Source organism: Notamacropus eugenii, chromosome 6 (genome assembly GCF_028372415.1).
Source record: "Notamacropus eugenii isolate mMacEug1 chromosome 6, mMacEug1.pri_v2, whole genome shotgun sequence".
In the NCBI taxonomy this organism is placed as follows: Eukaryota; Metazoa; Chordata; class Mammalia; order Diprotodontia; family Macropodidae; genus Notamacropus; species Notamacropus eugenii.
In genome coordinates, this window is record NC_092877.1 from 53,325,490 (window position 1) to 53,350,941 (window position 25,452).

General features: G+C 36.0%; 1 protein-coding gene across 2 annotated transcripts in view; it reads left to right on the forward strand.

The window, feature by feature from the left end:
- HTT (huntingtin) overlaps window positions 1-25,452 on the forward strand; it is a 220,444-nt gene that overhangs the window by 54,089 nt on the left and 140,903 nt on the right. For both annotated transcript variants that reach the window (XM_072620070.1, XM_072620071.1), the window contains 11 exons: window positions 1,844-2,205; window positions 3,996-4,119; window positions 5,085-5,203; window positions 6,272-6,383; window positions 9,393-9,530; window positions 10,199-10,357; window positions 10,471-10,568; window positions 11,520-11,659; window positions 15,795-15,858; window positions 16,736-16,836; window positions 24,378-24,524. In XM_072620070.1, the coding sequence (XP_072476171.1) occupies window positions 1,844-2,205; window positions 3,996-4,119; window positions 5,085-5,203; window positions 6,272-6,383; window positions 9,393-9,530; window positions 10,199-10,357; window positions 10,471-10,568; window positions 11,520-11,659; window positions 15,795-15,858; window positions 16,736-16,836; window positions 24,378-24,524 (1,564 nt within the window). The remainder of the gene's footprint in view (window positions 1-1,843; window positions 2,206-3,995; window positions 4,120-5,084; window positions 5,204-6,271; window positions 6,384-9,392; window positions 9,531-10,198; window positions 10,358-10,470; window positions 10,569-11,519; window positions 11,660-15,794; window positions 15,859-16,735; window positions 16,837-24,377; window positions 24,525-25,452) is intronic.

Consider the following 25,452-nt stretch of genomic DNA (forward strand, 5'->3'; position numbering starts at 1 on the left):
AGTTGAGATCTTAGACTAGGTTTTGGGGATATAAAGGAAAGATGCTTGGAAGGTAGAATGAACAGAATTTGGCAATATGAGGATTTGAGAGTGATCCTTGGGTGGGTGTCTGGAAGGGTATTGGTGCTATTGGCATCAATAGGGAAATTTGGAAGAGGGGTCATTTTGAGAGGAAAGGTAGTGAATTGTTTGAATATAGTGAGTTTGAGATGCTAATGGGACAGCCATTTCAAGATAGCCATAAGGCAGTTGGGGGTAAAGACCAATGCTCTGAAGAAACAATAGGACTGAAAATATAGATCTGGAAATCCTCTGTGTAGATGTAGTTGATCCCATGGAAGGTGATGAGATCACCAAGTGAGATAGTATAGGAGGCACTCTTAACTTTTTTTCATAGTCCCTTCTTCAATCTGGTCAAACTTATCTTCCCCTCTCATAATAATGTTTTCAAGTACATGAAATAAAATATGTAAAAAAAAGTACATAGAATAAAATAAATAGAGTTATAGGGACTAGATCAAAGCCTTGGAGACACCAGGGTTAGCTGGCAGAACGTGGATCAAGAATCATCCAAGATGACTGAACAGCAGTGACTGGGGAGAAAGGAGGAGAACCAGGCATCCAGTCAACAATCAGCAGAGATTTGTTAAACCTGTAATTAAGCCCATGGCATATAAAGCAAAAGCAAAAATAGTTCTTGCTTTCAACAAATTGATTTTCTAGTGAGGAAGAGAACATGGGCAAGTGCACACACGAGAGAGAGAGAGAGAGAGAGAGAGAGAGAGAGAGAGAGAGAGAGTGTGTGTGTGTGTGTGTGTGTGTGATGTTGTTGATACATACTAAGTTCAGAATTAATCTTAGGTACAAATTAACCTGAGAGGAAAATCCTTGGCAGCTGGTCTGACTGGAAAACACCTCCTTTAGAAGCTTGTACTTTGAGCTGTTTATGGCTTGAAGGAAGCCAAAGATTCTAAGAGGTGGAATTGTGGAAGGAAAGCATGCATTCCAGGGAGAATGTGTGGCAAGTGCAAAGACAGGAGATGGGAGTGTCACCTGTGGCAAAGAGGCCATGATGTGTGGCCCATAGAGTTGTAGAGGATGGTAAAATAGAAGAAGAGTCGAAAGCTAGGAAGAGGGCAGGTTGTGAAGAGCTTTACATGCCATAGGAATTTGGACAGTGGTTTGAGTCAGTGGAATAACACAATCAGACGATTACTTCAGGAAAATCACCCTGGCAGCTTTGTGTAGGTTTGATTGATGTGGGGAGACAAGGCCAGGAGGCCAATTTATAGTCTCTTGCAGCAGTCCATGCAACAAGTGGTGAGTACCTGAAATAGACTAATGGCTCTGCGCATGGAGAGAAGCAGACAAATATATGAGATGTTTTGTGAATAAAAAGGACAAAATTTGACTTCTGATTGGATCTGTGGGGGTGAGGAGTCAAGGATAACATAAAGTTTGCAATTCTGAGTTCCTGGAAGGATATTGCTGCCCTCAACAGAAATAGGGAAGTTTGGGACAAGAGTTGTGTTTTGGAAAGATAAGTCTATTTTGGACATATTGAGCTTGAGATGTCTATAGGACATCAAGTTCAAAATGACCAGAAGGCAGTTATCTGCATAAAAATGACAATTGTACCCATAGGTGCTGATGAAATGACTATTAGAGAGAGTATAGAGAGAAGCGAACCCAAGATGGAGCCTTCAGATGCATCCCCAGGGAGTGAGCCTGACATGCTAATTGATTAGTTAAAGGGGATTGAGAACGAACCATCAGAGAGAATAGCAGGAGACTCAGGAGAAAGCAGTGTTATAAAAACTCATGTAACATTCTTTTCTTTCAGCTTCAATGAAGAGTGAAATCACAGGTGAATTGGCTTCTTCATCAGGTTTATCAACTCCTGTCTCCACAAGTTCAGCTGCTGATTCCACAGGTCATGATATCATCACTGAGCAGCCCAGGTCGCAACATACTTTACAGTCAGACTCTGTTGATCTGACTGGCTGTGACTTGACAAGTGCAGCCACAGATGGGGATGAAGAGGATATGCTTAGTCGCAGCTCAAGCCAAATCAGTGCTGTCCCATCTGACCCTACTATGGACATGAATGATGGGACCCAGGCTTCATCACCAGTTAGTGATAGTTCACAGACAACTACAGAAGGTCCAGATTCAGCTGTGACCCCTTCAGACAGTTCTGAAATTGTAAGTGTGCAATGGGCAAAGGTGGGGAGGCCCAGTCTTCTTCTGTGGGGCCTGACATGTCTCACACCCCCAGCCAGTAAGAGTGAAAATGTCAGCTAATAATTCCTTTTAGAGCTTGCCCGTTTTCTATACCTTCACTGTAGAAATCAACTTATTTTTGTTCTGTAGATAATGGTCTAATAACAGTCATAATAATTTGGATTGAATGAATGCTACTAAAAATGGAATGTATTATGCATTAGCAGGAAAATACTTTTTAGACTTTCATGGATCTAAGTTAAGTGAAAAAAAAGTTGTCAGTAAAATCTGAATCAGCTATCCCCTGAATAAATTGGCACATTGCCTTTTGTTTTTAGGAGTGCTTTTAAAAATTTAAATATGTAAACATGCACTGTGTGTGTATGTCCTGGAGATACAGATAAAATGAATGACATAATCTCTTCTTGAAAGGAGCTTATGTCTTTCTAAGAGGCAAAAACTTAAGTATATACAAAATTAATGTAAAGGGAATAAATACAAAGTAATTTAATTGAGGACACTGGCTATTAAAGAGAGATTTCATGGAGAAAATGGTATTTGAGTTGCATCCTGAGGCAAGAGAAAGAACTTAGGAGGTGGAGATGAGGAGGGAGTATACTACAGGTATAGGTCACAGTCAGAGAGGCAGTAATGTGTGCCAGGAACATAATGCAAGAGGAGGAGGCATGATCAGTGAGTCTGGAAAGATAGCATAGGTCCAGTAAAAATTTAAAACCTAAACAGAGGAATTTGTTATATGATCATATAAGCAATACAGACCTTCTGTAACTTATTAAATAGGGGAGTCAGAAGTACACTCAGTGAAAATCACCGTGGCAGCAGTGTGCATTTGGGGAGAGAGGCTTGAGGAAATTAGGCCGTTGCAGTAATCTAGGCAGTAGCTGAATAAATAGGGAGAACTGGTTGTTTGGCAATTTTGAACCATTATAAAACCTTCCTTTAAAAATTAGCTAGCTTATTAAAAAGCTGTATATGTTTATCTAGAGATGAATCTGTAAGGTGAGTCTGAAATAACTATAAGCAAGAAATCCAATAATGAAAAGATTAAAACGTAAACTTGAAGGTTGGCAGATTTTCCATTTCATTTGTCAAGTACACCTAAAGTTTTTTTTTCCAGTATTTGTCCTAAAGCTGCTTTTGTATTTTTGACTCATAATATTTGAAGTGGTTTTTTTTTTTTAGCCTTCTAGATAGAAATATTTTTTAGATAATCATCCTAGTCCAGAAGTTCAAACGTAGTCAAGCTTATAACCAAAGCAGCTTACAATTTTATAGCTTTGTTGATTTCCAGTTGTTTTTCTCACTAGCTGCTGGTGGCAGTTGGCAGTAACACAGCAGTATGATATGGTGGAAAAAGCACTGAATTTAGAGTCAGAATACTTATGTGGTATTAAGAAAAAGAAGAATTTGACGTTCCTTTTCATCTTAATTAAGTTTATTCATTTAATATCGTGTAAATCTTGTAAGTTTGTCTTTGTATAGCAGGTATTCTCCTTATTTTCCAGGTGAGGAAACAGAGATTGCAATAAGTTAAGTGATTTGTCCATTGTCACAGTTATTTAGTGGTAGAACTGGGCCTAGAGCTTGAATCACCCATGTCTTATCTCGGTGTTCTTGCCACTGCACAACATTGTCTCACATATAAGGGGAACTTTCAAACTGATTTGTCTTTGTGGACGTTTGTGAGGTATTTGATTTTTGATTAGGTACTATCATATTGAATTCTGAAGTTATCTTTTTAAACAATACAGGTATTAGATGGTGTTGAAAGCCAGTATTCAGGAATGCAGATTGGACAGTTACAGGATGAAGATGATGAGTCATCAAATGTTCTTCCTGATGAGACTCCAGACAATTTCAGAAACTCTACTATTGGTATGTTAATTTCATCTGATAAAAGAGCAGAAACAGAGATAACCTAGACATTTTGTATTATCCTTCTTTCATGTTTTTCAGGAAGAAATTTTTTGGGACTAATGTTTCATAACTTATATATTCTGTGGTCAATCAGCAAGTGTACACACACACACACACACACACTATATATATACATATATATATATATATGTAAAATAAATACGAGGTAATTTGGTTAGCAGGCATTGGGGACTGAAAGGTATCAGGAAAGTACCCATATAGGAGCACATTTTTGCTCAAGCTGTTGGTATAGTAGAGTCATAAAAATTCATGATATGTTTCTTGGTCTATTTCTTGGACATCAGTGAAAATTTTTACTTATATATTTTTCTAGCACTTTTTCCTATGTTGTTACGATTGAGATTTTATTGCTTACTTTCTTGTTACAAATTATAGTTTGTATAAATAGTAGTTATTTTTTCTGTTTTGGTCAGAAATCCTTGAGTCTCTTCCCCTCCCAGATTGAGATATATATATATAGATATATTTGTGACTAGGTAAAAGAGTCCATTTTTTGCCTCATTTCTTATCTTAATCACTGAAGGGGGGAGTTGCCTTGGACATACTGAGACCTGGGAAAGACCTTAACATAAAAAGGCCAAGGTCTCCAGTTGCATTGGGAGCCATCTCTGGTGGTGTTGATCTATATCTTGCCAATGGATCCAGATACTCTGGAGGAGAGAGGCTGGTGACTTTGCTCTGCCCTTTCTCACTTAAATCCAATTCACTTGCAAATCAAGGCATCACCTTCCCAATATCACTGGTCCTCTTCAAGAATAAAGGACAAACAACTACATCATTGTAGAAATTGAGCTTGAAGAAACTAGAGGTTCTCTTTTAGTTTATATTTGCACGTGTGTATGTATGATTTGTATTTTAAGCCACTGGTAAGGTTATTAGTTAATTGGGGTCTTCCTTTGTAGCACTTCAGCAGCCACATCTCCTGAAAAGCACGGGACATAGCAGACAACCATCTGACAGTAGTGTTGACAGATTTTTATCCAAAGATGAAACTGTGGAGCCAGGTGATCATGAAAACAAGGTGAGGTAGATAGCTTAAAATACGTAAATAATGATTCCAAACTACTGATAGGTGGATGGGTTTCTAACACTTTCATTAATTTATTTTCTTATTTTAAAAATTTATTAAAAATTGAATTCTGTTATTTTTCATAACAAGCTTTTATTTTTATTTCCCTTTCCCCTCACTCTCCTGGTAGAATAACAGTAGCAGTGGCAACAACAAAATAAAACCCTCGTAACAAATATTTATTGTCAAGTGAAGCAGATTCCTTCGTTGGCCGTGACTAAAAATGTATATCTTGTTCTGTTTTCTAAGACTATCACTTCTCTCTGGAATTGCATAGCATACTTTATCTTCATTCCCTTATAATAGTGGTTTGTCATTTCATTGATTGATCAGAGTTATAAAATATTTCAGAGTTGTTTCTCTTTATAATATTGTATAAATTGTTATCTCTCTTCTGCTCATTTCACTTTCTAGTAGTTCTTAGAGGTCTTTCTAATTTCTTTTGAAACTATTTTATCATTTCTTGTAGTGCAATGAAATTCTATTGCATTTAAATATCATAATTTATACTTTCACTACTTTACAGTAATCATTCTCATTTTTCTACCACTTTGCTGTTATTTATATTGTTCCTCTATTTAGAAAATTTTCCTCTTTCTGCCTAATCAAATCCTTCCTATCTTTTAGAAGTAATGATGTAGCCTTCCTACTCTAACATTTCTTTCTAGATGACTCCATAGTAATCCTACTCTTTTCTAAACTACTGTGCCATTTGCTGTCAGTTATGTCTTTGACATTTATTCATATACAATCCTTTGTCTTTTTTACTTATATTGTATTCAATTAACAATGATTTATTAACTACTTATTATTTATTAGGCACTGTACTGATTGATAGGAATTGTACCTATCAGTTAAACTTTTGAATTAACTTTTCAGATGCCTTTGCTTTATGTGTTGAACCAGTTTGTAAAAACCCCTTGAAGACATAATTTTTTATTTTTCTTTGTTTTCTGCACAGTGCTCAAAAATAGTTACTGGATAGTTTGTCTTATAGAGGTATATTTTTCTCTGTTATAGCCTTCTAGAATAAAAGGAGATATTGGACACTTCACTGATGCTGATTTGGCACCTTTAGTCCATTGTGTTCGGTTGTTATCCGCTTCCTTTTTGCTTACAGGAGAGAAAGGTGGTAAGTTTAATTTTAAGTTGGTATGGCAGAAGCCTTCTGTGATCCCTCTTTCTGGTATGGAGGTGACTCTGGGCTCTCAAAGGTGTGCCAATAGCATAAGTTGTGTTAGGTGCCATGATGCTGGAGAGGTTTGAAGCATGTTCCTGGTGGAGACCACAAGTGATATTCCAAGAGCCAGTCTCATTAAGCACAGAGAGGCTCATCCAAGGCATAGGTTGTGGTCGCCCATGAAATGAAGAACAATACAGAATGGCCCTCAGTTCTGTATGTTCCCTTGAGCATCTTCATAGTAGTGGTACACTGGCAGGGAGAGGGAAGAAGACTTTTAGACCATCATCAACATTAACCTGATTATTCATATTCAACACATGAGGTCTTATTAATATGACCAATAAGTGGACAAATTGTTGGAGAAGTGCAGTTATCTCAACATCTACATTCTTGGCACAAATGAAACAACAACAGAAGACAGTTTGGCTCCATGGGAGTACAGCTTACAGGTATTCCTTGTAGAAGCAAAGAAAGGGGTTGGTTGAGTTGCTTTTATTGTATGCCCAAAGATGACAATAAAAAAAATTATTCAGTGGGTCATTTGAATATCTCATGAACAAACTAATGATAGATTTTTGGAAAAAGACCACCACAAAAACAGTTGCAGCTTAAATTGCTAGCACTGGTTGCTGAGGGTAAAGAGGTAGAGAAATTTTTTTTTATTAAATTATTTTTTTTCAGTGTTCTACAATCACTTCATATATCTTAGATTTTTTTCCCCTCCCTCTCCTTCCCCCCTCCTTCCCCATTCCCTCCCTGAGACAGTGTACAATCTTATATAGGTTCTACACATGTATTCCTGTTAAATACATTTTTATCTTAATCATGTTGCATAGAAGAATTAAAATGAATGGGAGAAACCATAAAACAAAACAAAACATAATACAAAAGAAAAAGATCTGCTTCATTGTGTGATCCAATTCCATAGTTCTTTCTCTGGATATAGAAAGCATTTTGCCTCAAGAGTTCATTGGGAATTTTTTAAGTCCTTGCATTGCAATGAAGTACTAAGAAGAGGTAGAGAAATTTTATGAAGACCCTCCAAATTAGGGTCCTTAACTTTCTTTTTGTCATGCTCTTTGACAGTTTTATGACACCTATGGTCTTTTTCTCAGAATAATTTTTTAAAAAATTGGAGGGAAAATTGCAAAGGTGGCAGCATGTTAGAATGTAAACTTGTTTGCAGACTCATATTATGAAAATGGTTGCAAAACCAGTTTATAAAAAGCTTTGCAAGATTTTCCGCTGATATGTCATCTTAAAGACACTATGGCACAAAAGTGGAGAGAGGACAAAATAATTAAAATGGAAAAGATTTACAAAGTCATTATAGCTCATTGTTTTTTTTTCTGCCCTAAGACAGTGGAACCAAAACCCTTGTCTGTAACTTCATAATTGCAGATATGCATATACCTGAAGTGAAACGCTAGTTGAGACAATAGACAAAAGCTGAGTTTGGACCATGTATGTGCAGGGTGGGTCTGTGCCAGAGGTGACTGTTTTTTGTTGTTGAAGGATCAATAAATCAGTTATCTGAAATATGGTATGAAAAAACCTTAGAACTTATTGATATTTAAAAGGTGACTAAGAGGACATTGGTAACTACTGAGTACTGTGTACCTACTTTTTCATCTATACAGAATCTTTATGGGGCATCTATTGAGAATATCTTAAATCAGGATATGTTTAGGGACCTAGTTATCTTAAGTGATATTCAACTGTATTTTGTTGAGAGTATAAGATCTTATTTTGTTAATTGTTGATAATCAAAAAGGATTTGGTTCAAGGCTTAAAATGTTCTTTTTTGACAGGCTCTTTTTTGACAGATTCTTTTTTTTCCCCCATCCATATATTAAAATCATTTAGGATTCCTTAAAAGATATAACTTATGAAATAACCCTGTTCAGTTACAAATGATGATAAATGTCAGGCAGTGCACAAAACAGGGAGGTGTATGCTTTCTATTGATGATAGGATAGCAACTGTAGGAGATTCAGCTGCTGAGGTTTTCTAGGGGCTCCCATTTGTGGATTTCTCTAGTCAAGTGATTTAGAGCATTTTTTATATGACTATAGATGGCATTGATTACTTCATTTGAAAATTGCCTGTTCTTATCCTTTGGCTGTTTATCAATTCAAGAATGACTTATAATCTTAAAATTTGACTCAATTCTCTATATAGTTGAAAAATGTGGCCAAAGCCCATCTTTTGAATACCAACATTCTGTTGGTATTGCTATATGGCAGGGAAACATAGAATTCAGTTGTCTTTGGAGAATTATAAGTGAATATCACACAGAGGTCAACTGATACCCACAAATGGAGGGTATCAGTAGGCTGCAACATGTAACCATTGCGGCACTTTGAAGAATGGGTGTAAAAGACATAAAGCAGTTGTACCATGGGAAGAGAGGAGATATTGGTCACATGCTGGCAGGTGACAAGTGGGCAGCTACAGTTGCTCTGTTGGTGCCCTTATGATGTGAGGAGAAAGCAAGGAAGACCCCTAACACATTGAGTGGGGGGTGGGGATCTGTCTGTCAGGAACTTACGGAAGAACAGAGGCGAGGATCACCCAGGATGGGCAAGCATGAATAGGTTGTGATCTGTGTTATTGAGAGGAACTTCCAGATCAGTGAGATCACAGATCTGTTGACATATTTGAGAGTGTGGCAAATGTAGAGATGAAGGGAAATGAGCATCAGCTTCTCTTAGTAGCAGTTATCCTTCATTCCCACTCCTTAAGAAGTGTACATGCAGCATCAAAGGGACTAGATTTTGGGGTTGAGTTTTATGTTTCCATAGATGGCCAGTACTGAGTCGACTTGTAACAGGTTTGTGAGGGGAGGGAATACTAATTTAGTGGGTATGATTTTGTTTCTTAAAATAAAGTTAAAATTAAAATTTTAATAAACAAAATTTTCTTAAGCTGAATGAGGTCCATTTTGTCTTTTTGAAGCTTTGGTTCCAGATAGGGATGTAAGGGTAAGTGTGAAGGCTTTGGCAGTAAGTTGTGTTGGAGCAGCTGTGGCCCTTCATCCTGAATCTTTCTTTAGCAAACTTTACAAAACCCCTCTTGAGACCATGGAACACCCAGGTATGTCGAGTTCCTTTTTCTACTTTAATCCTTATTTTGTAAAATAGAGTATCCTATTTCTACAAAATAATGCTGTTTTTGATCAACAGGCACTTTATAGTTTGTATCCATGTATTCTAGTCATATTGTAAGAACAGGAGGAATATTTTTAATACCTTGTAACTGGGTAGTATTCTAGCAGTCATGTCTGCCTCTGAAAAATGTAAATGATAGCAGTCTTAAGTTTCTGCATTCATACAAAATGTAGCTTGAAATATTGGAAAATATTCAAAAAAGGAAACATAGTAACAGATTCAGATATAAGTGCCTTAAAAATAATGAAGACTTGAAAAGAAAGGTAGAAAGATTATGTATTATGTTTGAAATATGAAGTGTTTTGAATAGAGCAACTTTTGTGTGCTGCATTCTATAACTTAGAGAATATAATTTAAATATATATAACTTAAAATCATCAATTATTTTAGCCTCTTCAAATTCACATGCCTTTGTTATTCAGGTTTTCTTAGGTTTGGGCTAGTGTTCAAAATAGATGAACAGATGTAATAAATGTAATAGATTTTGGGCTAGTGTTCAAAAACTTTTTCTCTGAGTGTAAATGTTTTAAGTAGATTTGAGAATTTGATGGTAAAGAAACTCATATAAAATAGGTGTGTGATTTATTTCTACAGAGGATCAGTATGTCTCAGATATCTTGAACTATATTGATCATGGAGACCCACAGATTCGAGGAGCCACTGCTATCCTTTGTGGGACCATTATCTACTCCATTCTTAATAAATCTCGTTTCAGTGTGGAAAACTGGTTGGCACTTGTCAGAAGTTCAACAGGTAAAGGTTGACTTACAAAAGTTATCTACGCCAAATTCTCATTTAAAAATTGCCTTGAATCTCTTTTATTTAAATGTGTAAAAAAGATACTATTTTCATCTTTTTTTGTTTAGGTAATGCCTTTTCCCTGGTAGACTGCATCCCTTTATTGCAGAAAACTTTGAAAGATGAGTCTTCTGTTACCTGCAAGCTGGCTTGCACTGCTGTGAGGGTGAGCATTATTCTTACTACCCTATCCTTTGTACATGAAGATCCTCCATTGTGTATAGTAGGGCCTCATTTGAGTGTTTCTCAGTGCTTGATTGCTCCTTGCTCTCTTTGGCATGCAGCTTTGTTTATTAGAAAGCGCATTAGTTCCCATCCCAAAAGATATAGGGTTTATTCCTATTTTTGCCCTTTCTTAGTTGTGACATTGAACAAATTGCTTAATTGCTTTATATCTCAATTTTCTTTTGTATAAATGAGAATTTACTGAAAGAATTGTTTTGAGGGTCAAATGACATTCATTTTTCCAGGGCAGAAGTATCAAACTTGATTACAATGTGATTAGGAAATGATTAGCCAAATAAGCAAAAATAAACAATTTTAATTTGTGGTTTTCTAAGTCAGTATACATCTGGGATCTATTTCTATTTGATATGAAACTAGGTGTTGGTTCTTAAACTTTTTAATGCTATAAATTGATGTTATGTCAGTCTACTGAAACCTATGCACCTTTTCTCAGAATAATATTTTTAAATGCGTAAAATATGATTATAAAGGAAACCAATTATGTTGAACTATAGTTATCAAAATACCAGAATAACAAGTTCACTGACTTCAGGTTAAGAACTCTTGGCTAGAGAATTCTTTGTTATTGTAAAACCTTATACAAATGTGAAGCTATGGTTGTTGGCCAGGATTAATAGCACATGATGAACCCTGAGGATGGGATGGAAAAAAAAACTTTGTGGACATAGCATAATTTTTTAATATTTCCTTTACTAAATAGACTTGTCAGTGTAGTTCTTAGTATATATTTTATTCATCCAAATGTGTGGTATATAAATTATCCCAATACATTGTTATTTCGATTGATTGTGTTGTGAATATGACCATCCCACTGCTGATGTGTAGTGTCATGAGTGGTGCTATATAAACAATGAAAACTCCTCTTTTTCAGCATTGTGTCATGAGTTTATGCAGCAGTTGCTATAGTGAATTAGGATTACAATTGATCATTGATGTCTTGACTCTGAGAAATAGTTCCTACTGGTTGGTAAGGACAGAACTTTTGGATACTCTTGCAGAAATTGACTTTAGGTAAGTGAATATGCTTTAAGCATTCTGTTGATTCACTCACTTACATACAGAGAGTAAATCTAGTAAATCTGACATAAAAGTGTAAAGTCCATTTGTTAGATAGGTTTTTAGAGCTATCATGATTCTATTAGTATGTCAATCTTAGTTTTGTTTTTTATATCACCAGAATTTTCCATAGTATTCTTTTTCATTCCTCTACCAGAGTGCCTGGCCATATAACAAAGAGTATTTTTTAAAAGAAAAGGGAGGGTGAAAAAATCAACATAACCGATTAATACATAGTAGAAGTTTGAAAATGTGTTGTTCAACATTATGTCTCAGCATAGGGTGGGATTGCATGTTTTCTTTTTCCTCTTCCTATCTTTTCTTTTTCTTGCATTGTTTTTTTAAGATTTCAAATTATATATCAGTTTTTCAATCATCAGAATTCTGCTTCTTTACCCTAACATTTCCCCTTCTCATGCTAAACTTGAGAACTAAAGAAAATCTAACCACTTATAAACATGTGTAATGAATTAAATGTGTAATAAAAGAAATTTCTACACTAACTGTCTAAAAAAGAATTTTTATCATTTTGTACTTGAGTCCTTCATTTCTCTGTAAAGGAGGGGGATAGCGTGTTTCATCATCAGCCTTTTTGCACCGTGGTTGGTTATTACTCTAATAAGAGTTCCTAATTCTTGCAGTTGTTTGCCTTTGTCATACTGCTGTCCTTGTTATGTTGAATCTACTCAGTTCACTCTGTATCAGTTCATAGAAGTCTTCCCTGGTTTTTCTGAAATCATCCCATTCATTATATCTTCCATCGTATTTACATGCCATAACTTTTTCACTTATTCCCCAGTTTATGGGCACCTCTTCAAATTCTTGTTTTTTGCCACCTCAAAAGGGCTTATGCATATTTTTGTGTGTATTTGAATTATGGTGTTTTTGTTTGTTTTTTTGCTTAGTACTCTAATCCTTCCTTTAGTCTCTCTGCCTCTCCTTTTTTTCATATTTCCCTGGGAGATTAAAGGAGGGATTAGTCTTAAGCAAAAAAAGAACATATCTCTAATTTTTTTCTTTGACCTGGAAACTCTGGATTTTTGCTATGATATTCCTGTTAGTTTTAATTTTGGGGTTTCTTTTAGGAATTGATCAGGGAATCTTTTTCTGTTTCCACTTTGTCCTCTGGTTTTAAGAGATTGATTACCCTTTACTTCTAAGAGATATGGGGTCTAAGAGGTCTTCCTTTAAGATTTCTTGAAATAGGATGTCTAGACTTGTTTTTGGAGGAGTGATCTTGGTATGCAGATAGTCCAGTGATTCTTAAAATTTTTTTTCCTCAATCTGTTTTCCATGTCAGTTGTTTTTGCTATAAGATACCTCATATTTTCTATTATTTTTTCAGTCTTTTGGCTTTGTTTTTAATATTTTTATTGCCTCATGGCATCATTGGCCCCTATTTGTTCCATTCTGATTTTGCTTGGGCGATATTTTATACCCCTTGTGCTAAGTTGTTAATTCCTTTCCCCATTCTTCTAAAGCTCTCATTTCTTTTTCAATTTTTTCCTCAACTGCTCTCATTCCACTTATAAAAACTTTTGTTTCATCTTTTCCAGGCATTTTGTTTGCGTTTGTGCCCAATCTGTGTTTTTTTCTGAGTCGTTGCTTGTAGATATTTTGGAGTCATTCTCTTTTGTATTTTGTCGACTGTCCCTGTCATCATTATGTTGTGGTTCTTTTCTTACTTCCCCATTCTTCCAACCTACTTCCTGATTTCAGACTTGGTGTTATTAGGCCAGTACTTCTAGAAGGAAGGTCTGGGCTGGAACTGTTACTTTTCTTGGCCTATTAAATGTTAGGCTAATAGGACTGTAAGAACAGGCTTGGGACATGCAAAATTTCAGTACTCTCAAAGTAATCTGATTCAGGGTAAAGTCTCCTCTGTGCTCCCCTGGTCTTAACTCTGCAAGTTCTTGACGTGGGTTTGCGTCTTAGCAAGACCAGACACTGTTGGAATTCACCCTTGTCAACCAGCTAGGAAATTCTGCTGATTCAGAATTATAGGATCTCCTTTGGTCTGGGGTTTCTGCCTGGATCTCTATTGTCTGGTCTAGGTTTAGGAAATGAGAACCCATTCTGCACCTGAGGTCTGAGCCAAACTGGGGCTGTTGCTGCTGACTTCTGAACTTCCTCCTTTCCCAGTGTACCACCCAGGGTCTCCCTTGCTAGGAACTACTCCTGAGTCAGAGCTGTGACTCAGAACTGGGGAGAAATCAACAAAATTTACCAGTTGGCACCTGCCTGAATCAGAGTACCCTGACGTGTCTGGTAGTACTGTTCTGTGGGCATTGAACCTTCTTCTGTCCTGGTGTATAGCCTTGCCCTAGGTTCTGTGTTGCTCATGCTTGGCTCAACTGCCTTAACCCAGCCTTCTGTGTTAGCAGATCTACATTTGTCTCGTTATGTTGACCTGGGGAGGCAGCTAGGTGGTGTAGTGGATAGAGTACCAGTGCAGGAGTCAGGACAACCTGAGTTCAAATCTCACCTCAGACACTTGACACTCACGAGCTGTGTGACCTCGGGCAAGTCACTTAACCCCAATTGCCTCATCCTGGGTTATCTCCAGTCATCCTGACGAATATCTGGTCACTGGATTCAGATGGCACTGGAGGAGAAGTGAGGCTGGTGACCTTGCACAGCACTCCCTCACTCAAAACAAAGTCAAGTGCAAGTCATGCCATTATTTCTCTGATGGCATGGTCTTCTTTGGCAACGAAAGACAAACATACAATGTTGGCCTGGGCCTGACAAAAGACATTCTGTGACTTTTCCTGGATATCTCCATCAGGATCTGTTCTGGTGCATTTTCTAGATCTGTAAAGAGTTTTGTGGCCTTGAGCTTGGTTACATTGCTTCCTGCTCCTCTGTCATTTGTGCCCCTCATAGCTTTTCTTTCAGACATATTTGTTCTTTATAATTTTGTAAGATTCACTTTTGACATTTTTTGTATATGCTTGTTCTTTCCATTCACATTTCTATAATCATTATTTAGGTTTTCTTGGTTCTCCTCACTTCATTTTATACTGGGTTCATATAGATTTTTCTGTGTTTCTCTGTGTTCATCCCATTTGTCATTTTTTGTGTGCTGCACAGTAAATATTCCAGTATATTCATGTACCATAATCCAGGTGAACATCTACTTTGTTTTCAGTTGCTTTCACAAAAAGTACTACTATAAATATCTTGATTTACATGAGTACTTTTATTGTTAATAAGTGGTTGTGTAAACCTAGTAATGTAATCTCTGGGTCAAAGTGTATGGATATTAAAACCACTTTATTTTCATAATTCCAAATTGGTTTTCAGTATGGTTGTACTTAGTCATGGCTTCAGCAGTAATACACTAGAGTGCCTGTCTTCCTACAGTCCCTCTAACATTGACTAATTTATCTTTTGTCATCTTTGCCATAAATTGTGACTTTCTTTAAACATTTTCATGTTTTGCCTAGAATTTTTTTTGAGCAAAAATAGATATATTCAGTTCACTTTTCATAACCCTAAAAATTTAAATTTTTTATAACAAGAGGAAAAAAACCTAATTTTGTTTGCCCTTTTTCCTTGTATGAAATTTTTTCTCTTTATTCATGTAATTATATTTAATGCTATGTATGTATCTCACTTCTTATATTAAAAAAAATTCCCTCAAGAAATTTCCTTTCTCGGGAAAGAAAACTTTATTTAGCAAGTTCTGTTCCTTAGTTCAGTTTTGCAGAGATTTTAGAATATTGTTTATGTGCTTAATCCGAAGAGATTAAGTGAGTAGTACTACAATCCCTCCATGATTATGGAAGCAGTTTGATATAGGGAATAACTTCCTATGAGTTGGAGCTCTCTGTAAGTGAAATGCGTTCTTTTAGATGTTAGTGGGTTAAGAAAAAGGGGTTATCTCTTACTACAAGTCTTCAAGTATAAGCTGGATGCTCTTTGGTCATTGGTTGGACTTCATAATCTCTGATGTCTCTTGTGACTCTGTAATTCTGAATTAGTCTTTGAAAACAAGGAGTATCTGTCATTTTGAGTTGCTACTTGCAGCAATTTAATTGTCAAGTCTTCTGTTCCTTATTAACTCTGTTATGGTTTCCTTTTTCAGGTTAGTTAGCTTTTTGGAGGCAAAAGCAGATCATTTACACAAGGGATCTCATCATTATACTGGGGTAAGCAGACTACTTTCTGACATCGTGGATTTTTCATTTTACAAGAATTGGAATCGGTTTGTCTTTAGTGTTTAAATTCTTGGAGTTCACATTATTTGATTTTATTTGAAGAGTGTGATTTTATTTTCATTGTTCAACTCTTTGATATCTAGAAGATGCAGAGGATAGAGGCACTGAGTTTCTAACCAAGAAGACCTGGGTTTGAAAGCTTCTTCAAACACTTACTAGCTAAGTGACCCTGGATAAGTCATTAGCCTCTGTCAGCCTTAGTTTCCTCTGTTAAAATGGGGATAATAATAGCACTAATTATACCACAGGGTAGTTGTGAGGATAAAATGAGGTAACATATGTAACATGTCTTATAAACCTTAAATTACTACATATGAATGATAGCTATACTAGTAATATTATTATCATGAATTCATAGCTTATCACATGATTCTTTACATGTTAATACATAATGCCTTGAATAATGTTGCTTTCACTAATTTAGTTTAATAGTAACTTCATTAATATGTGACCAGAAAAACCTCTCATCTCATCGTGTTGTCATGAAATAATGTTGTAACCTTGCCTAGCCGATTATCCATTAATAACAATAACATTGTTCACAGGAAACTTAACTGAACCTTGGTAAACTCTCATATTATATTTCCTTTAAAATTTGTTAAAATGTTAAGCATTTTGCCTGTCTTTTGTCTAGATTTATGTGACCCAATAGGTCAGCTGTTCCCTGGAATTTCAGGAACCTCAGGATCTAAGAGCTGAGGTTTTTTTTCCCAGATTGTTAATGAGAAGCATACTTTGTAAATCTTGAATATATTCCATAACTGCGAAGTGTGATTATTGGTTAATCTTTGTCATCCTTTCCCTAAAGCTTTTAAAACTGCAGGATCGAGTACTCAATAATGTTGTCATCTACTTACTTGGAGATGAAGATCCCCGGGTGAGGCATGTTGCTGCATCTTCATTAATAAGGTATGAGTTTCAAAGTTATGAGCCATAATCAAAACTAATTTAAACTTTCAATTCAGGAGAACAGATGATCATCTGTGGATCATATGTAGGCTTTTCTTTGGGCTGAACTACTAATCTAATTTAGATAAGGAATACATTTTAAAAACTCATTTCGTTCCTTTGTTAGTAATGTGTGCCCAGTATTATCTTTCTCTTCTCCATCATATTAACATCTTCAAAAATTATCTTTTCAGTGTATAGCTTTGAACTATGTCAGTTCTTTGCTCAAAAACCCTCAATGGCTCTCTATTTTCTAGAGGAAAAAATAATCCACACTCTTTAGCCTGGTATTCAAGGCCCTACATTGTCTGTTTTGGCCTGCTTTTGCTGCCTTTTGCCAGAATAATTTTTCCTAAATATAGACCTTGTTACTTACTATTCTGCTAAAAAAATTTCAGTACTTCCCACTGCCTGCCGAGTCTCAAAACATCTGCAACTTAGCAAAAGACTGTTCTTTAAAACTTCGTTTTTTGTTACTCCCCTTCACAAACTCTACACTACATTCCAACCAAACAAGGCTACCAACCAGGTCTGTATTTAGCAAAAATTATTCCGCTATTGCTATGATGGGTGGACTGGAGGGAATTGAAAATCTGTCACAAGTCCCTTGCTTTTTTTTACTAGCACTGTAGAGGAAGAAATTGCCACTTAAGTAGCTAGGTGATCGGCATTGTTAATTCATTTGTTCTTCTATTCATTAAGTACCATTCCTTTTTAAAAAATATATGTATCTTTACTGATGTCTTTTGTTTTTATATCATCTAGATTTCTCCTTAACTGTTCCCTTCCCAGTGATCCATCCTTTTTAACAATTAATTTTTTTTCATTAGTCAGCACGCGTTTATTAAGCACTTACTGTGTTCCTGGCCCTGACCTAAGTGTTATCGCAGAATTAGTGACTGAATTGAGATTCAAACCCAAGTCCTGTGACAACAAATCTAGTGCTTTCTCCTGTGGGCCACTCTTCACAATTTTTTAAAAAATTATTTGTTGACAGTGTTCTACAATCACTTCCATATATCTTGGATATTTTTCCCTCCCTCCCCCTTATTCCCCCCTGCCTCCCCACTCCCTCCCTGAGACAGCATATAGTTTTATATAGGTTCTACAGATACATTCCTATTAAATTCATTTTCACCTTAGTCATATTGCATAGAAGAATTAAAATGAATGAGAGAAATCATAAAAAAAACCAAAACATAATACAAAAGAGAATGATCTGCTTCATTCTGTGATTGAATTCATAGTTCTTTCTCTGGATGTGGAAGGCATTTTGCCTTAAGAGACCACTGGAAATTTTTAAAGTCCCTGCATTGCAATGAAGGACTAAGTCTCCCAGAAAAATTCCTGGCACACTGTGGTTGTTGCTGTGTACAAAGTTGCCCTGGCTCTGCTCCTTTCAGTCAGCAGTTCACTCATATAAGTCTTTCCAGGCCTCTCTCAAGTCTGCCTGTTCATCGTTTCTCATAGCACAATAGTATTCCATTACATTCATTTACCACAACTTGTTCAGCCATTCCCCAATTGATGGGATCCCCTTGATTTCCAGTTTTTGACCATCACAAAGAGAGCTGCTATAAATATTAACAATAATTTTTTAAAAAAAAGAAAACAAGTTGAGTTTAATTGATCAACTCATTGAAAAAATTTGATGTTAAATAAAAGATTCCGTGATCTTTACCTCTGTAAAATAGTGAGGGGAATATATCTTCTTATATATGTTCTTTTGGGCCAGACTTGCTCTTTATAATTTTATAATATTGTTTTTTTGATCTTTATTTTTTCAGTTAATGAAAGTTTTATCTTCTCTCTTTCCCACCTCCCTTCTCCCCATTTGAAAAAGAAAAAAACCCCACAGCATTGCGTGCACGTGCGCGCGCACACACACACACACACACACACACACACACACACACACACACACTGTTCAAGTTGTGCTTCGAGCCCATCACCTTTCTGTTAGGAGGTTGGTAGGATGTGTCATGAGTTCTTCGTAATCATGGCTGGTCAGTGTTTTGGTTAGAGTTGTTGAGTTTTTCAAAGTTGTCTTTATAATAATGTTGCTATTGTATAAATTGTTCTTCTGGTTCTGCTCCTCTTATTCTTTATTAATTCATACAAATCTTACCGGGTTTCTTGATCTATCAACTTCGTCATTTTATACTGCACAATAGTATTCCATCACATTTATGTATCATAATTTATTTAGTCGTTCCCTAATTGATGCACATTCCTTCAGTTTTCGCTGCACAAGGAGCTGATGTAAATTTTTTTTTTAATGTATGGAACCCTTTCTTCTTTCTTCGATATATTTGGAATGTAGACAGTTCCTCATATCAAATTGCCTTCCAGAATAACTAGACCAGTTCTCAACTCTGCCAACAATATACTTATTTTCCTATAACCTTTCTCACATTTAGTTTTGTTTTTGTCAGCTTTGCCAATCTGAAGGGTTTGAGGCAGATCCTTGGTGTTGTTTTAGTTTGTATTTCTCTTCTTATTAGTTATTTGAAGCATTTTTTAATATAGCTATTGATAGCTTTGAATTTCTTTTTCTAAAATATACCCACTCATATCTTTGAACATTATTTGACTGGAGAATGACACTTATAAATTTAAATATGTTCCTTGTGTATCTGGAAATGAGACCTTTATCAAATAATTTTATTACAAAGTTTTTTTTATGTGAAAACCTTTTAATTGTATGTAATCAAAATTGTCCATTTTATCTTTTGCTATCTTCTCTATTCCTTGTTTGGTCATGAGTTCTTCTCCTATCCACAAATATGACAGTTAATTTCTTCCTTTCTTCTAGAATTTGTTTGTGGTGTCACCCTTTAATTCATGTTGACTGTCTTGGTATGTGGTATGAGCTCTTGATCAATGCATAGTTTCTACCAGTTTGTTTTCCAGTTTTCCTAGCAATTTTTGTTGAATGGTGCTCTCTTGCCCCAATAGCTGAGATCTTTGGGTTTTTCCAACACTTGGCTACCATCCTTATTTGCTTCTCTATATTGGGCATCTAAACTGTGGCCTTGAGGCCTTCTTAGGTCCTCAAGTGTGGTCCTTTGATTTGTGAAGTTTGGATTCAGTCAAAAGGCTGAAAAGACCTAGAGGGTCTCGAGGCTCCCCACCCCAACCTAAACTGTTTTTACCAATACAACTTTATATTTTTTTTTAGCTACTACGAAGTAGTTTTGATGGTATGACTTTGTAGTATAGTTTGAGATCTGGTAAGGCATCTTCTTTCCCATTTAAAAAAAAATTTCCTTGAAATTCCTGACTCTTTGTTTTTCCGGGTGAACATTATTATTACTTTTTCTAGCTCTAAAAAGTAACCCTTTGATATATGGCATTGAATAAGTCAGTTCATTAGGTAATAGTGTCATTTTGTTGTGGATTTGACCTGCCCACAAGCAAGCAGTATTTCTGCAGTTATTTAGATCTCTCTTTATTTGTGTAAAGAATTTTTGAAACAATTTCTATAGTTTCTGTATGTATCTATATGTATCTTAATAGCTAGACTTCTAGATATTTTGTACAGTCTGTAGTTATTTTAAATAGAATTTCTGTCTCTTCTACCTTGGTTTTGTTTGTAACATACAGGAATGCTGATGATTTATGTGGGTTTATTTCATATCTTGCAACTTTGCTAAAGTTCTTAATTGTTTCACATTATTTTTTAGTTGACTCTTTAGGGTTGTCTGTAAATCATTATTCTCATTCTCAAAAAGTGGTTTGTTTTTTCTTATAACATCCAGTTTTAGTTGTTTTTGGTGATGTTACCACTTATGTAGTTGTTGACATTTTGACTTTGTGTCAGTTCCTGTAAATCCTTCCATATTTCTCTATATACATTATGTTCATTATTTTCTGTTGCAAGATAACATTCCACTACATTTATTAATCAGTAAGTATCTATTAAGCACATGCTTCATGTTTGGCACTATGCTAGGTGCTGAGGATATAAGTACAAAGGACAAAGTAATTTCTACTTCTGGAGATCTTAATAGGAAAGATAAGTGTACATAAATATGAATTAAATATGTGTACACATACATATAATAGCAGCCTATAATAAATTTTAAGTTGATATAAGACCTGAATGTTAAAGATTATGCTACAAGAAATCACAAGAGAAGCAAATCATCTGTATTTTACGTCTGAGTGGGTTTAGATGAATTCTTAACCAAAAATGGGATAGAGGTGATTGCAAATTGCAAAATAGATCATTTTGGTTACATGAGATTGAAAAGCATTTGTCCAGGTATTAGTAATACAGCGATGGCAAGGGATATAGCTGACTGGGGAAAAAACTCTTTGAGTCATATTTTTAGGATAAGACAGACACACACACGTACACATAGGTCTCTCTCTCTCCCTCTCCTTCTCCCTGTCCCTCCCCTCACAGAAAGCTTTAAGACCACAAACCATTCTCCAGTTGAGGCCAAAGGATATGAACAAATTCCCCAAAGAATTTAAAAATTTAAAATGATATGGAAGAAGATCACTGATAATAATAATAACTAAGAAGTATCTTATAAGCACTTTACAATTATTATCTCATTTAATTTTCATAATTCCCTGAGAAGTAGGTTCCATTATTATCCCTGTTTTATGGATGGGAAAACTGAAGCAAACAGAGGTTCAATAACTTGCCCTGCGTCGCATAGCTAGTCGCACTAGATTTGAACTCAGGTCCTTCTAACTCTAGGATATACCACTTTGTTGCCTCCTATAAAAGTAATTTAAATCCAAACAACTTTGTGGCTTTACCTCATACCCAGGAAAACTGGAAAATTTATGAAATGGTAGCAGTGGTGTCTGGAAAGGCTGTGCAAAGAGAGACACAGGGTGGAACTGTGGAAAACAGTTTGGGAGTGTGCGAGTAAAGGCACTACAGTGTCCACATCCTTTGACTCGGACCTTCTCCTGCTAGATGTGCACCCTAAGGGTGTTACTAGTCAAAAGAAAAGTTTGATACATACCAAAATATTCAAAGCAGCACTTTGTTTAGGTAACAAAGTACCAGAAATGTGAGAGATGCTCATTGATTTAGAAATGGCTGACTTTGTAGTGCATGAATGCAATAGAATGTTACTCACATGTAAGGAATTTCATATATGATGAGTACATGATGAAAAAGAAATTGGAGCCAAGGAAACAACATATACAATTCCCCGTATGTAATGGAAAGAACGGCAAACATAAAATGATTGAATCATAAACAATAGAACTTAAATGTTGTAAAATTCAAGAGAGCACACTTATCCCCAAAGCAGAGATATAGGAAAATACCCCCTCCTCCCATTCTTTTGTAGAGGTGTTGGGAGGGTGGCCCACTTATTTGGAACATGGCATATATTGGCAGATTTTTCCTAGATATTGATTAATTTTACTGCCTTTTTTTTCTCTTCTTAAAAAAGTTTTTTGTTATAAGAAATCTCTCTCTAGGAGTGGGGAAGGGACATGGAGAAATTTAGGCAATGTAGAAATAAAAGATAGCAGTAAAAACTTACATAGGAAACATTGCATAAATATGACATTTATAAATAGAGAAATACAAAGTACTTAATCATAAGACAGTTTTGGGAGGGCCTTTGAGGGGATCAGGAAAGGTTTCATACAAAAGACAGAGCTTGAGTTGTATCTTAAGGAAGAAAGGAGATATTTGGGATGGAGCTCCAGAGGGAGTTCTTTCCGGACAGGAGTAGTGGCTTGTGCAACGGTATTCAGGGATCATGGACTGTTGTGTGTTAGGAACAGATAGGGAAAATTGGGTTGTATGTGTTTGTGGAAAGTGAAACTAATGTCCAGTGAAGCTAGAAAGAGCCTCTGGGACCATATTCCCTATAGTTTTAGTCAGTTGGAGGAATTTTTATTTTATTCTAGAGGCAATGTGAAATCGTTGGAGTTGATTGAGTTAGAGGATTCACATAGTCCAGGATGCTCTTACAAAAGTTACCTTTGGTAACAACGTGTAGAACAGACTGGATTGGTGAAAGATGTGGCTTATGCCATACGTTGTTTATCCTGCCTGCTTGCTAAGCATCTACTTTTTTCACCCCTCGTTCTTTGCTCTCATGATAAGTATAGCTATAAATATTTTCGTGTATATCAAGCCTTTCTTTTTGTCTGTGACTTCCTTGTGTGTATGTCCAACAGTGGAATCTCTGGGCAAGTTTATGGGCTTTTTAATCGCTTTATTTGCATAACTTGAAAATGCTTTCCAGAATGGTTGTATCATTTCATCACTCTCTGCCAACAAACCATTCCTACTTAATTGCATTGTCATGTGTCATAAAAATTAAGGGTGATAGTACAATAAATAAGATAGGAGTTTTGCTATCATTAAATGAGTGAATGAAATAATGAATGAGCATTTTGTAAGCATTTTTACTATGTGCCAAACACTACTAAGTGATGGAAATACATGTAGGAAATGTGAGAGACAGTCCCTGCTCTCAGGGAATATGCTCATATTCTAATTGAGGGAGACATTGTTTAAAGAAAGTTTGACTTTTGAGTGGATTGAAACCCCTAAAGTCCCATCTGTACTTTTGTGAGACAAAAACCAGTTCCAGGGTTTCGTTGTTATGTCATTAAGTAAGATGACCCTGGGGAGATGGTTGGTAAAGGCACAAGGAGGCAGGAAAAGTGCCCTCCATGGTGACCAGTACTCATGGAATAAAATAGGAGACAAAATATACATAAATACCATACAAGTTAGAATGTGCTAAGTGTAGAAAAGGAGTATAAAGTGTGGTGAGATTAGTTGAGGAAGAAGTCATTTTAGCTGTAAGGATCAGAGAAGTTTTCATGGAGGAGCTGTTATTTGAATTAGAGATGGTAGCCTAGAAAGATGGTCAGTAATTCAAAAGGTGAAAGAGAGTTGATATGAGGGAGGTCATTTCATATGTGAGAAACTTTGTCACCAGCCCTGCAGAGGAAGTCATCTGTGATGATTAGAGGGAACTGTCTTTTGATGATTTATAAATGAATATTAAGTAAGCTAAATAGGGTTTTTATGATTCATTTTTTCATCACTTATTCATCTTCTGTGTACAGAACATAGAGCTTGGCTATGGTGGAGATAAACAGTTAAGGCATTTTCCCTGCCCTTGTTGAACATGGGTTTATTTTGGGATGGGATAGAAATGCACAGTGGAGCACAAAACAACTAACCTCATAAGATAGCAACACATGAGCCTATGGCTTGATATAAGAATGGAATCTGTGGTAGATAGAGGGTCCTTGGTAGAGCTTTAGGAAGCCCAGCCAGTGTTTATAGAATATATTATTGTCACTTGTAACAGCCTTGATTTGTTTTTCTGTTTTCAGTCTGCTTACAAAGTCTGTTGGTGAACAAAATCTTGGCATTCATAGTCAACTTTGTATGCATTAGTGCATAGATTGTCTTAACACTGACAATATTAATTCATATTTTATTTAACAAATGATTTTGTTGTTTTCATGATTTTCATTTCCTTTTTGTATTCAAGGCTTGTTCCAAAGTTGTTTTATAATTGTGACCAAGGACAGACCGATCCAGTTGTGGCTGTAGCAAGGGACCAAAGCAGTGTCTATCTGAAACTTCTAATGCATGAGACTCCGCCTCCCTCTCACTTCTCAGTCAGCACTATCACCAGGTATGTATGCTATTTGGCATTTGTTTTGTGTATGGTCTACCAACGCTTACTGGGTGATTTTACTTAAAGCTTTTTAAATAAGGCTTTTTAAATGAAGATTATTTTTGGAAGAGAAAAGCTTTGATAGGCAGCATGAAAAGAGTACCACATTCGGAGTCCAACACGTCAGGTTTTTGTCCTGCTTTACAATTCAGTATCTTGTGTGGTTTTTGAGCATGCCTCTTACTTTGAACCTTTGTTTCATTACCTGTAGAATGGGGATAATAATACTTGCATTAAGCTATAATGCGTTATGTAAATGTGAGCTACTTTCTTTGAGTCTTCTTATGTAGCCTCTGAATAGTTAAATTAGTTAACTTTTTCCCTTTTTTGGAGCCCATTGCCCTGTTAGCAGTTAAGCTCTCTGTATCAGAAGCTCTTCATAACTATATAAATTATGCTAGAGTGGAACTGGATGACTCTGGAGCTGATGAATTTAAAATCTCTGGGGATCTTGAAATAGATGTTGGATAATATTGTATAAATGGTTTTTGATCAGGGTAGGTTAGAGTTTGGACTAGATGACCTACAAGGTTCCTTCCAAATATAAAATCATGTGATTTGACAAAAAATAAATGTCCCCACAGCTCCTTTGAAATGGTAATCGTGACCCACAGATTGATGTTTTGTATCGCAGAGGCATCTAGGTGGTGCAGTGAGTGGTCAGAGTTCTGGATTTGGAGTCAGGAAGATGCGCATTTGAATCTTTCCTCAGATACTGCCAGCTGTGTGACCTGGAACACATTGTTTAATCTCTGGGTTTCATTTTCCTCACCTGTGAAATGAGCTGATAATAACCCCTACTTCACATACTTGAGACTGAACTAAATAACATGTTAAGAAAGAATTATATGAACCTTAAAGTGATATGCAAATATAAGCTATTATC